The sequence below is a fragment of the Salvelinus alpinus genome, chromosome 33 (assembly GCF_045679555.1).
Source record: "Salvelinus alpinus chromosome 33, SLU_Salpinus.1, whole genome shotgun sequence".
Classification (NCBI taxonomy): domain Eukaryota; kingdom Metazoa; phylum Chordata; class Actinopteri; order Salmoniformes; family Salmonidae; genus Salvelinus; species Salvelinus alpinus.
In genome coordinates, this window is record NC_092118.1 from 28,732,312 (window position 1) to 28,745,457 (window position 13,146).

A 13,146-nucleotide genomic window follows, 5' to 3' on the forward strand; every position below is an offset into this window, starting at 1 on the left:
TGCCTGCCTGCCTTGTCAATACGGGCTGCAGCCACCCAGGTGTTAATTGAATGGATGTGGTCTGGAGGACAGGACAAATGACAGGTGGCTATAGAGGTGATGTCACACAGTAGCAGGGAGTCAGACATGGATATGGGGTCATCTGGAAGCCAAGGGCTTAGCCTGCTCACAAATGACCATAAACACCACCCCATTTACTTGCCTACTGTAAACCTAATAATCTGAACATTATCATGAAAAGCTATGCCAATATTCTCCTTGTCATTTCACTGTACATTGTGGTTTCTATATCCCTTTCTCCCACAGTGGGTTTGCTTTTCAGTGTACTGGAAGGTGTTTCAAAACCCGACTAGATCTCAGCAAATCCTTCCTCGTCTGAGGGAGAGAATAGGAAGGATGGCAGGCTGGTGTGGTAATCCATGTTTGATAGCAGGGCATCCTCTCGTTAGCCTGCCGCAGTCATCTCATGCCAACCGTATTCTTATGACAAATATTTGTATTTATTATTGCAATAATCAAGACCTACTTGTGTAAATGATGAGTGATGGTTTGGTTGTTACTAAGAACATTAATTGTCAGTTCTCCCGTTTGATGCCAGCCATTGCATTTTTTAAGCCTCCCTCTGGCAGCCTAATAAAGAGAGAGATGTTTCACTTTATTGATAGTGAAGAAAAGAGCCAAATGGTTTTCAAGGCTAGGAAGTGTTTTAACAGCCGGACCTGACCTGTAAGATCCACTAAACTTCAATCAAATTGTATTTGTCACATGACTTTACTGTGAAATATTTACTTACAAGCCCTTAACCAACAATGCAGTTTTAGGAAAAATATTTACAAAATAAAATAAAGTAAAAAATTTAAGAGCAACAATAAAATAACAATAACGAGGCTATATAGTGTAGAGGTCGACCGATTTATGATTTTTCAACACCGATACCGATTTATTGGAGGACCAAAAAAAGCCGATATCTTTTTATATATATGTGTGTGTGTAATAATGACAATTACAACAATACTGAATGAACACTTATTTTAACTTATTATAATACATCAATAAAATCAATTTAGTCTCAAATAAATAATTAAACATGTTCAATTTGGTTTAAATAATGCAAAAACAAAGTGTTGGAGAAGAAAGTAAAAGTGCAATATGTGCAATGTAAAAAAGCTAACGTTTAAGTTCCTTGCTCAGAACATGAGAACATATGAAAGCTGGTGGTTCCTTTTAACATGAGTCTTCAATATTCCCAGGTAAGAAGTTTTAGGTTGTAGTTATTATAGGACTATTTCTCTCTATATGATTTGTATTTCATATACCTTTGACTATTGGATATTCTAATAGATACTTTAGTATTGCCAGCCTAATCTCGGGAGTTGATAGGCTTGAAGTCATTAACAGCGCAATGCTTGAAGCACAGCGAAGAGCTGCTGGCAAATGCACGAAAGTGCTGTTTGAATAAATGCTTACAAGCCTACCACTGCTCAGACTGCTCTATCAAATCATAGACTTAATTATAATGTAGTAACACACAGAAATACGAGCCTTAGGTCATTAATATGGTCAAATCCGGAAACTATCATTTCTAAAACAAAACGTTTATTCTTTCAGTGAAATACGGAACCGTTCCGTATTTTATCTAACGGGTGGCATCCATAAGTCTATATATTGCTGTTACTTTGCACAACCTTCAATGTTATGTCATAATTATGTAAAATTCTGGCAAATTAATTACGGTGTTTGTTAGGAAGAAATGGTCTTCACACAGTTCGCAACGAGCCAGGCGGCCCAAACTGCTGCATGTACCCTGACTCTGCTTGCACAGAACGCAAGAAAAGTGACACAATTTCCCTAGTTAAAAGAAATTCATGATAGCAGGCAATATTAACTAAGTATGCAGGTTTAAAAATGTATACTTGTGTATTGATTTTAAGAAAGGCATCGATGTTTATGGTTAGGTGCACATTGGTGCAACGACAGTGCTTTTTTTCGCGAATGCGCTTGTTAAATCACCCGTTTGGCGAAGTAGGCTGTGATTCAATGACTAACAGGCACCGCATCGATTATATGCAACGCAGGACAAGCTAGATAAACTAGTAATATCATCAACCATGTGTAGTTAATTAGTGATTATGTTAAGATTGGTTGTTTTTTATAAGATAAGTTTAATGCTAGCTAGCACCTTACCTTGGCTCCTTGCTGCACTCACATAACAGGTAGTCAGCCTGCCACGCTGTCTCCTCGTGGAGTGTCCAAAAATACCGATTACCGATGTGTTATGAAAACTTGAAAGGCAGTGATGCATCCAGTCAGGATGCTCTCAAAAGGTTCTACAGCTGCACCATCGAGAGCATCCTGACTGGATGCATCACTGCCTGGTATGGCAACTGCTCGGCCTCCGACTGCGAGGCACTACAGAGGGTAGTGCAAACGGCCCAATACATCACTGGGGCCAACCTGTTCCACTGCAGCCCCATCGATGAGAATGGGGGGCATGCTCAGTCCTCTTTTTCTTGTAGTCCACAATCATCTCCTTTGTCTTGATCACGTTAAGGGAGAGGTTGTTTTCCTGGCAACACACGGCCAGGTCTCTGACCTCCTCCCTATAGGCTGTCTTATTGTTGGTGATCAGGCCTACCACTGTTGTGTCATCAGCAAATTTAATGATGGTGTTGGAGTTGTGCCTGGCCGTGCAGTCATGAGTGAACAGGGAGTACAGGAGGGGACTGAGCACGCACCGCCGAGGGGCCCTTGTGTTGAGGATCAACGTGGCGGATGTGTTGTTACCTACCCTTACCATCTGGGGGCGGCCCGTCAGGAAGTACAGGATCCAGTTGCAGAGGGAGTGTCACGCCCTGACCATAGTTTGCGTTGTATGTTTCAATGTTTTGTTTGGTCAGGGTGTGATATGAGTGGGCATTCTATGTTGTATGTCTAGTTTGTCTGTTTCTATGTGTTTGGCCTGATATGGTTCTCAATCAGAGGCAGGTGTTAGTCGTTGTCTCTGATTGGGAGCCATATTTAGGTAGCCTGTTTTGTCTTTGCGTGTTGTGGGTGATTGTTCCTGTGTTCGTGTTCACTATACGGGACTGTTACGTTTTCGTTCGTTCGTTCACTTTATTGTTTTGTTCGTTGTTTAAGTATTCTTATTAAAATTAATTCTCACCACGCTGCACATTGGTCCTCCGATCCTTCCTACTATTCCTCCTCAGAAGAGGAAGAAGACGAGCGTTACAGGGAGGTGTTTAGTCCCAGGGTCTTTAGCTTATTGATGAGCTTTGAGGGCATTATGGTGTTGAACGCCGAGCTGTGGTCAATGAATAGCATTCTCACATAGGTGTTCCTTTTGTCCGGGTGGGAAAGGGCAGTATGGAGTGCAATAGAGATTGCATCATATATGGATCTGTTGGTGCTTTATGCAAATTGGAGTGGGTCTAGGGTTTCTGGGATAATGGTGTTGATGTGAGCCATGACCAGCCTTTCAAAGCACTTCATGGCTACAGACGTGAGTGCTACGGGTCAGTAGTCATTTAGGCAGGTTACCTTAGTGTTCTTGGGCACAGGCACTGGTGGTCTGCTTAAAACATTTTGTTATTACAGACTCGGACAGGGAGAGGTTGAAAATGTCAGTGAAGACACTTGCCAGTTGGTCAGCGCATGCTTGCAGTACACGTCCTGGTAATCCGTCTGGCCCTGTGGCCTTGTGAATCTTGACCTGTTTAAAGGTCTCACTCACATCGGCTGCGGAGAGCGTGATCTCACAGTCTTCCGGAACAGCTGGTGCTCTCATGCATGTTTCAGTATTGGTAAAGGCAGTTAGATAGTCCTATATAGGGCTGTGGCGGTCACAAAATGTAATCAGCCGGTGATTGTCAAGCAAATAACTACCGGTCTCACGGTAATTGACCATTAATTAACATAAACAAATTTAGCGTCACTTGGCTTCAATACAAGCATCTGATGCAGAACTTTGTAACGTCTATAAAAAGTCTAATAAAACCACACACTTCATCAGTCTCTCATTCACAATTGGACAAGCAGTTGATAATGCCTCGAATTTCCCGGCATCATCCCCTTTGTGTGGCCGTAATGCCCCCTAAAATAATCTGTGCCTTTAGCGGCCAGTGCCCTTGTGCTGAATAAAATAATGATAATTCCCTTCTCCCTGAGTGCTGCATCCTCCAAAGCACCTCTCACTCAAATGGCTATGCATCATGTGATTGGGTCTTCTCACAGGCTACAAATGAAGACAGACACATGCCGAGGTGCATATTGAAGATATTGGAAGAACTGTCCACATTTACTTTTCGTCAGCCAACAAGATGAGTAGGCTAAACGAACAGTAAAAGCACTAGCCTATGTCAATCTACTATCCCCCATAGTACAAAAGTTGACCTATTCTGTGTGAGGAAATAAATATTCCAAACATACTCTGGGACAGTTGTGGGATGCGATTAGATATCAAATGAATACAGCCACTAGCATCAACAAAAACTTTTACGCAATGAGGCTGTTTTACGTAAGCGTGAATGTTCCATTAGCGGGAAAACACCATTATCAAAAGTGACCGCAAATGCGATTATGCATGTACTGCTTGTTATTAAAAAGGTGCATTTTTATTGTGAAAATTATCATCCCCAAACTTGACTCACTCGCTGATTATTGCTTTTATATATAAAAATGCACCTTTTTAATAACAAGCATTACATGCATAATCGCATTTGCGGTCACTTTTGATAATGGTGTTTTCCCGCTAATGGAACATTCACGCTTATGTAAAACAGCCTCATTGCGTAAAAGTTTTTGTTGATGCTAGTGGTTGTATAGCTATATATATATATATATATATATATATATAAATAAATTAAATCACCAGCTTCTATCTAAAGGCCATCAGACTGTTAAACAGCCATCACTAACATAGAGGCTGCTGCCAACATACAGACACAAGTCACTGGCCACTTTAATAAATGGATTTAATAAAGGTATCACTAGTCACTTTAAATAATGCCACTTTATATAATGTTTACATGCCCTACATTACTCATCTCATATGTATATACTGTATTTCATACCGTCTATTGCATCTCTATGCCGCACGGCCATCGCTCATCCATATATTTATATGTACATATTCTTATTCCATCTCTTTACACTTGTGTGTATAAGGTAGTTGTTGTGAATTTATTAGAGAACTTGTTAGATATTACTGCACTGTCGGAACTAGAAGCACAAGCATTTCGCTACACTCACATTAACATCTGCTGACCATGTGTGTGACAAATAAAATTAGATTTTTATTGTTTTATTTGCGAGTTAGGCTCTACGCCCCTTGTAAAGCGGTTTAATGTGCTTAATTTTAAGAAGTTATTTATCCACTTTAGTTGTAATACAAACCTTATCAAAACATATAGTCCTATGGGCTAGGCTAAATGAAGTGTGCCACTATGATTTTTTTTTAAAGTAGCCAAAACAATGCATTGTTTCTTGCCTTATGCTGGGCATCATTCACAAATGATAATATATAATTCACAAGCTAATGTTGTCATCCATCAGACTATTCTTGATTTATTCTTGTCTTTAGATATACTAAATAATATATGTTGTGCAACATGAGCTCATGAAGTGTTTGATTTGATTTTCGATCACATTTGCATTGTCAGAGTGATTAGAAGGACAGTAGAGTGCAGAGTACCAGGCAGTTAGCAAGTTAGGTAGGCTATTAATGACCATCCGCAGCATCAGAGCTTGGAGAAGCCTAATTACCGTAACTAAACGGTCATGTGCAATTTTACTTCCTTCATGACTCGTGACCACCGGTGTGGCGGTAATATGGACACCGTAACAGCCCTAGTCCTATAGATTGTTGGAGAGTGATTTCCTAACTTGAGCAGGTTGTTCTGGTCAGTCCGGCAGGTTGTATATTAGGTAGGAAATCCCCCCCTTACGCTGTCAAATCAAATTTGATTTGTCACATACATTATTTTAGCAGATGTGATTGCAGGTGTAGTGAAATGGTTGTAGGTATATGTCTAGGTATATAGACTGATTAGACTTGAACCCTCTGAGTGTGTATCAACCAGGTGCAGTTATTTCTCCTTGTCAGAGTAATATGCAGGATATGTTCTCTCAGTCGTCTCCGAGTGGCACATGGCTTATTTCTGTCTGTCTGGGTTACAGATAAATTGAGTTTCAGGTTGTCTGAGTGGCTGCCCAGTCTGCCCGCTCAGTGAGACAGACAGATGGCAGTGTTCTTCTCACATTGTTTAAATCCAGATACAGACATGACTTCAGTTTTGACCCCCTTCGTTTTCCCCCAGACAACAGATGGACTGTATTTGAAAACTTGTGAATTTGTCATCGGCTCTAACTCACAAGAATGAATTCTGTGAAATATTACTAATGCAGTGCGGTATGGTCACGTCTGTGTCTTGGCTTCATGGAAAATAACTAAGTAGTTGTATTTCCTTTGTTCTCATCCACATCTTATACTGATCTCACCCTCCATTCTCCGCAGGTGTAGACGTACCCCCCACACCGCCCGCCAAGATGGTGGCCCTGTCCCTGAAGATCTGTGTCCGCCAGTGCAACCTGGTGAAGACCATGCAGTTTGAGCCGTCCACGGCCGTCTACGACGCCTGCAGAATCATCAGAGAGAGGGTTCCCGAAGCCCAGACTGGACAAGGTACAGTCACAAGACACAGACATACAAGCGACTGAGGCCACGTTCAAATTCCTTAATAGAGCATCCTTCCTTAACAGGTGAAAGCAAGGGCACCACGTGGCTTTCATCTGTCCAGTCATGTCTTAGCACTGATTACTTCAAGGAAGGGAGGATGCACTTTGGAAGAATTAGAATGGTACCTGCCTCTCAACACTAGAAACAAGGGCTTAGAAATGCATCATTCATCCTATTGCTAATGGTAACTTCTATTCCTATTGTCTTCCAGCCTCAGACTACGGCCTGTTCCTTTCTGATGAGGACCCCAGGAAAGGAATCTGGCTGGAGTCAGGAAGAACTCTGGATTATTACATGCTGCGGAATGGGGTAAAAACCTACCTAAAGCATACCTACAGTAACCCTTAGTAATCTGACCAGTCCTATACTGTAGCGAGGGTTCTCTACTGTAGCGAGGGTTCTTTGTAGTTGTTGCCATGGAGAAAGTATTTAAAGTATGAGAATCACATACTGTAACACACACACACACACACACACACACACACACACTGACACTATTCTTGATTGAAGTCGGTCCTCAAAGATCACACACACCAAACGTGTTCATAGGATGTGTTTTCCATTGGTATTTCCTCTCTAGACAAGTGCTGTGTGTTTAATGCAGGGTGAAGTACCAGGCCTGTTGGAATGACAGAGTATGTAGTTCAGAGGAAAATCTTTTTCATATTGCTGTGTGTGAGAAATGAGAGAGTTGTGGGGATGGAATAGGCAACCGTTAAATTAGATTTTCTGCCCTCCATTCATCCTTCTCTCCTTCGACTGGCTAAATGTTTGATCACTCGCTCTACTTTTCGCCACATTCACAGTTTATCTTTTTCCCTCCCTCCTTCTCAGGATATCCTTGATTATAAGAAGAAACAGAGGCCATTGAAGATCAAGATGCTGGATGGAGCTGTGAAAACCATCATGGTGGACGACTCCAAAACAGTGGGAGAGCTGCTAGTGACGATATGCAGTAGAATAGGTTATTATTTGTAAAAACACCTCTCATGGGAAAGCTAGTGAGTTGAGGTTGTCTCAAAGTGATGATATGCAGTAGAATGTAAGTCTGCTTCCTTTTGTACCACAATTAATTCCCCTTAACATGTAACATTGTGTCACGAACGTCGTAGTGAGGAGACCAAAGCGCAGCGTGATGTGAATACATACTTTTAATGTAAGACGAATAAACATGAAGAACACTAAACAAACTAACAAAATGAACGTGAACGCTATAAACAATGAGTGCAGACATGCAACTTCACATAGACAATAACCCACAAACCAAACTGGAAAATGGCGACCTAAATAGGATCCCCAATCGGAGACAACGATAAACAGCTGCCTCTGATTGGGAACCAATCTAGGCCACCATAGACCTACATATGTCTAGACTAGACACACACACCTAGACATACAAAAAACCCTAGACAAGACAAAAACACACATACGACCCTCGTCACACCCTGACCTAACCAAAATAATAAAGAAAACAAAGATAACTAAGGTCAGGGCGTGACACCTGGATTACATGATTTGTTTTAACACCTGTCAAAGGAGAGCCAGTGGTTTGAGGTTGTGTCTGAAAGCGTTTCCCTGTGATTTCAGGAATCACCAACTACGAGGAGTACTCTCTGATCCAGGAGGTAATGGAGGAGAAGAAGGAGGATGGGCTGGGCACCCTGAAGAAAGACAGGACCCTGCTCCGAGACGAGAGGAAGATGGAGAAACTCAAAGCTAAGCTTCACACAGACGACGACTGTGAGTTTAGGCCAACTTGACTTATTATTTTGAACTCCTAGTGAACCATAGGGCCTCAGTTGAGGCTAAACATCTTTAGCAGACGCTCTTATCCAGAGCAATTGGGTGTTAAGTGCCTTGCGCAAGGGCACATCAACAGAATGTTCACCTTGTCAGCTTGGGGATTCGAACCAGTGAACTTTCGGTTACTGGCCAACTCTCTTAACCACGAGGCTACCTGCCATCTCTACAAATTGCCACTAGTTCTGGGAACATGTCGATGCTGAAGCCAATTTAATTTCCCTTATGGTCATTTTTTAAATAATTCAACCAAGTTGATCATTTGAGCCAAATATGTTTTGAATAAAGTTAGCAGTAACAGGATTATTTAGTTAACTAACTTGCATCTTCTATCCTTGAAGGTATTGCTCTGTCTGTTCTGAAAATAGATTTTGATACATCTGCGTGTTTCATAAGAGTTTGGACAGAAGCAACATTATTTCCCGGTTATTGATTTGACAGACATTTTTGGTTAAGGTATTATTTTAATAGTGATTTGAGTTTGATACTGTTATCGCACATCAAATTGTATTTTCCTCCTTTTTTCCTGGGCGGTAGTGTCCATTTCTCATGTGCTGTAGGCAATGGATGTCTGTCTTGGCCTGATGTGAAGTGTTCAGTCATACATGCCATGGACAGGGCAGCTCCTCTCCAGCCTCTAGATATTGGCACATCCATCAAGCTGATGGGCAGCTTTACACCACTATTGACATTATCACTACCCCCCTTCAGAGGAACACTGACGCCAACATGGATTTTGGTTTTACAAAATATTGAGTCAACACATGGGTTGACTATAATGGAGAGAATTATGGTTAGATTTTTAAGTTTATTGAGAAGGTCAGAATCTGTGCATTTACGAGTTAATATCAATGTGTGTGTGTGTTCAGTGAACTGGCTTGACCACAGCAGAACGTTCCATGAGCAGGGGGTGGAGGAGACCGAAACTCTTCTGCTCAGGAGGAAGTTCTTCTACTCAGACCAGAACGTGGACTCACGAGACCCGGTCCAGCTCAACCTGCTCTACGTCCAGGTCTGACCCTCACCGCGGTCTCTCCTCTCCTACTGCTTTTAACACGTCTCTGTCCTTTCCTCTTCCCTCTCTCCTACTCTTTCTTACTCTCTCTCTTTTCATCCTTCCCTCCTCAATAACTCTTTCACTCTCCCTCACTCTCTCCCGCCCCTCTCCTTACCTTTTTCCTCTCTCATGCCTTCTCCTCTGTTGTACTTGTCCTGCATAGTAGTCAGCAATTAAGCTCTTCACCAGAAACATGCTGTAATGGATGAATGTTGATGGATAGAGAACATCTGTTATTCCATTTTTTTGCCTTTTATAATAATAATTGAACACACACAGCCAGAGCTGGTGCTTCACACTCTGGTGTCTCATTATCACAACCACAATGATTACTGCCTCAAGGTGTGTGTGTGCACGCATGTAGATTTTCCTGCATCTCTAAATCATTTCAGTCAGTGCATTTGCGATGTATTGTATTTTGATATATGCAGCTGGCATATTGAATTTGTGTCATTGTCAAGTCATGGTGGGACTGGGACCCTATTCCCTTGTCTGCTGACAGTGTCCTCTTCTGTGTGACATATGGTCCCAGGGGTCCTGCCTAGTCTTTAACACACCCCTCCTCTGACCTCTGCTCTTCCTCAAAAGGACTAAAGCACCACTTCCATTGCTAGTCATGTTGTGCTGTCTGTGTGTAATTACCTGTTGTTGTAGTGTGTGTAAATGGCTGTGAGAGATGGTTCAGCCAGATAAAGGATCTGGTTCAATAAGTAGGTATATGAGACTCAGCAGGCTCTCTGTTCTGGGCTCATTATTCTCTGTATGAGAGTTGTCTCGATCAGGCTGATGGGCTGTACAACATTAAGGGATCAGGGTTGAGATGAGGTGATTAGAGGTACTAGGTGATTAGAGGTACTTTGTTTTGATAGGTCACCATGGTTGGGGTCAGTTCCATCATTTCAGGAAGTGAATTGTTTCCCAGTCAAGAATGTAAAGAAAATGGAGTCAGCCGCTCCATATTACTAGTGATATATTGGGTTTCATCTTCATCTCTTACCATTCCAGAATTAAAACATCCTTGGAGAACTTTGAGTGGCGCGTCTCTTATGACGGTGATTATATTAAATGTGTGTGTGTTTATCTCTCTCCCAGGCACGAGATGACATCCTAAATAGTTCTCACCCTGTGTCCTTCGACAAGGCCTGTGAGTTTGCAGGGATTCAGGCTCAGATCCAGTTTGGACCGCACATAGAACACAAACACAAACCTGGATTCCTAGAGTAAGCTTCACTTCCTTCTGAAGACTACTTTAACTTTACATAAGGTGAAGGGAAAGTGGGATACCTAGTTAGTTGTACAACAATGCATTCAACTGAAATGTGTCTTCCGCCTTTAACCCAACCCCTCTGAATCAGGGGAAGGATGATGATGATGATGAACATGGTGATGATGATTTTTATCATGAAGGTGATGCTATTCAGTACAATGAAGACATATTGCTGGAAGGAATGTATTACTTCAGGGTACTGATAGAAATCTGTTATTTGTTTTCATAATACAAATCCTCACCATATTAAATGGGGTTTTGTTGTTTTAAACCAGCAGACTTTTCATGGTTTTATGTATGAACTCTCAACCTGTATGAGCTCTCAACCTACCTGTAATCTATTTTAGCCTCAAGGAGTTTCTACCTAAAGAATATATCAAGCAGCGAGGGAATGAAAAGAAAATCTTTCAGGTTGGTCCAGTTTGTTTATAAATCTTATAGAAGTAGATATTGGGGCGGCAGGTAGCCTAGTGGTTAGAGCATTGGGACAGTAACCAAAAGGTTGCTAGATCGAATCTGTCATTCTGCCCCTGAACAAGGAAATTAACCCACTGTTCCTAGGCCGTCATTGTAAATAAGAATTTGATCTTAACTGACTTGCCTAGTTAAATAAAGGTTAAATAAAAAAATTCAATATTGCCATTTTATCTTCAATTAAATTGCTTGTATCTGAATTAATTATTTATAGCTTTTGGTTCCTATTCTGTCAACTTCTTAGTCCCATACAACTGCTGATAGTCTAAATAAAAGTATAACCCTGGTGGTTCAAGCACTGAATGCTGATTGGCTGAAAGCCATGGTATATGAGACCGTATACCGCAGGTATGACAACATGTATTTTTACTGTTCTTTATGTTTGTAGCCAGTTTATAATGGTAATAAGGCACCTCTGGGTATATGGCTAATATACCACGGCTAAGGGCTGTTCTTATGCACGACACAACGCAGAGCACCCCATCATGCCTTACTGCTTTAATATATTCTATTCTATTTTCAAACGCACAGGACCACAAGAACTGTGGTGAGATGACAGAGATAGAAGCTAAAGTAAAGTACGTGAAGCTAGCCAGGTCCCTAAGGACATACGGAGTGTCTTTCTTCCTGGTGAAGGTAAGATTGTGTGTGTGTTTGTGTGTGAAGCACTAGCAGGTGCAGAAATGAGTGGGTTACAGCTGAATATCAGTAGCTTGTTGTTGCAACACTAAGGCCTCGTTGCACTCTTTCATATCAGAGGAATGTCTTCTCTTTGGAGTGGACAGAATCCAATCCCACCTGAGCATTAGGTTTAAGACCAACCAGATGACTGAAATATGCTCATCTGGCTTCTACAAAACTACACGTTTCCTAGCCTGGTCCCAGATCTATTTGTGCAGTCTTGCCAGCAACAACCATAGGAGTTGGCTAGTACTGTACAAATAAGATCTAGTACCAGGCTAGAAAAACTGACATCATTATTCTGACTCCAGAGTCACACTTTCCTAGTTAAGATATGGCAGAGCAACACAAGGCAGTGTGGTAATGATTTGAATGAATTAGACTGAGGAAATATTGCACGTTTTGGCACACCCATTAATCTTATGTAGATATGAGCTAAACAAAAGTGTTAGACACATTTCTTACAAATGCTTCATATCTGGATATAGACGTTCGAGTAGGAGTTCAAGCAATGCGTAGAAGTGATGAACAATAAACCTTTTGATTCAAACACATCCCACAGTGGTATATGAGAAGGTAATATCAAGACAAAGGAGTCGTAGTTGATGGATTTAAATGGCTCTGGTTAAGGTGGTAGAACTGTAGCAAAGCAGTGAACACTAACTTACTCCCATCATCATCACCTCTGTGAGTTTCATTGTGTTCCTGGAAAGTGACCAACTGTGTGCTTGCAGCCTGTGCACTGGAGTGTGGTGTAATGATTACTTCCCTGTGAGCAGGGAGAGAGCGCGAGGGAGGGAGACAGAGAGCGAGCACCTGGAGAGTTAACTAGTGGCTTCTGGCTACACCTCTGCCAGGCAGGGTCTGTCCTTTTACTGCAGACTCCACAGGGAGATATGAGGGGCCTCTCCTGGCCCTCACCCCTCCAGCTCCCCTGGTCTCCCTGGCCCATCACCCCTCCAGTTCCCCTGTTAACCCCAGCCCCCTGGTCCTGACCCTCCAGTTACCCTGTTAACCCCAGCCCCCCGGTCCTGACCCCTCCAGTTCCCCTGCCCCCCCTGGCCCTCACCCCTCCAGAGCCCATAGAGACCCACTCCACCAGCAAGGCAGTGTTGAGCAACTCTTAAACAC

The 13,146-nt window shown here is 42.1% G+C and overlaps 1 protein-coding gene across 2 annotated transcripts in view; it reads left to right on the top strand.

Annotated features, from left to right (window-relative positions):
- Positions 1-13,146, top strand: part of LOC139562757 (talin-2) — a 132,008-nt gene that overhangs the window by 55,446 nt on the left and 63,416 nt on the right. For both annotated transcript variants that reach the window (XM_071380751.1, XM_071380750.1), the window contains exons 3-10: positions 6,515-6,682; positions 6,948-7,045; positions 7,571-7,700; positions 8,324-8,476; positions 9,406-9,548; positions 10,686-10,813; positions 11,208-11,271; positions 11,866-11,970. In XM_071380751.1, coding sequence (XP_071236852.1) covers positions 6,547-6,682; positions 6,948-7,045; positions 7,571-7,700; positions 8,324-8,476; positions 9,406-9,548; positions 10,686-10,813; positions 11,208-11,271; positions 11,866-11,970 — 957 coding nt within the window. In that variant the 5' untranslated portion in view covers positions 6,515-6,546. The remainder of the gene's footprint in view (positions 1-6,514; positions 6,683-6,947; positions 7,046-7,570; positions 7,701-8,323; positions 8,477-9,405; positions 9,549-10,685; positions 10,814-11,207; positions 11,272-11,865; positions 11,971-13,146) is intronic.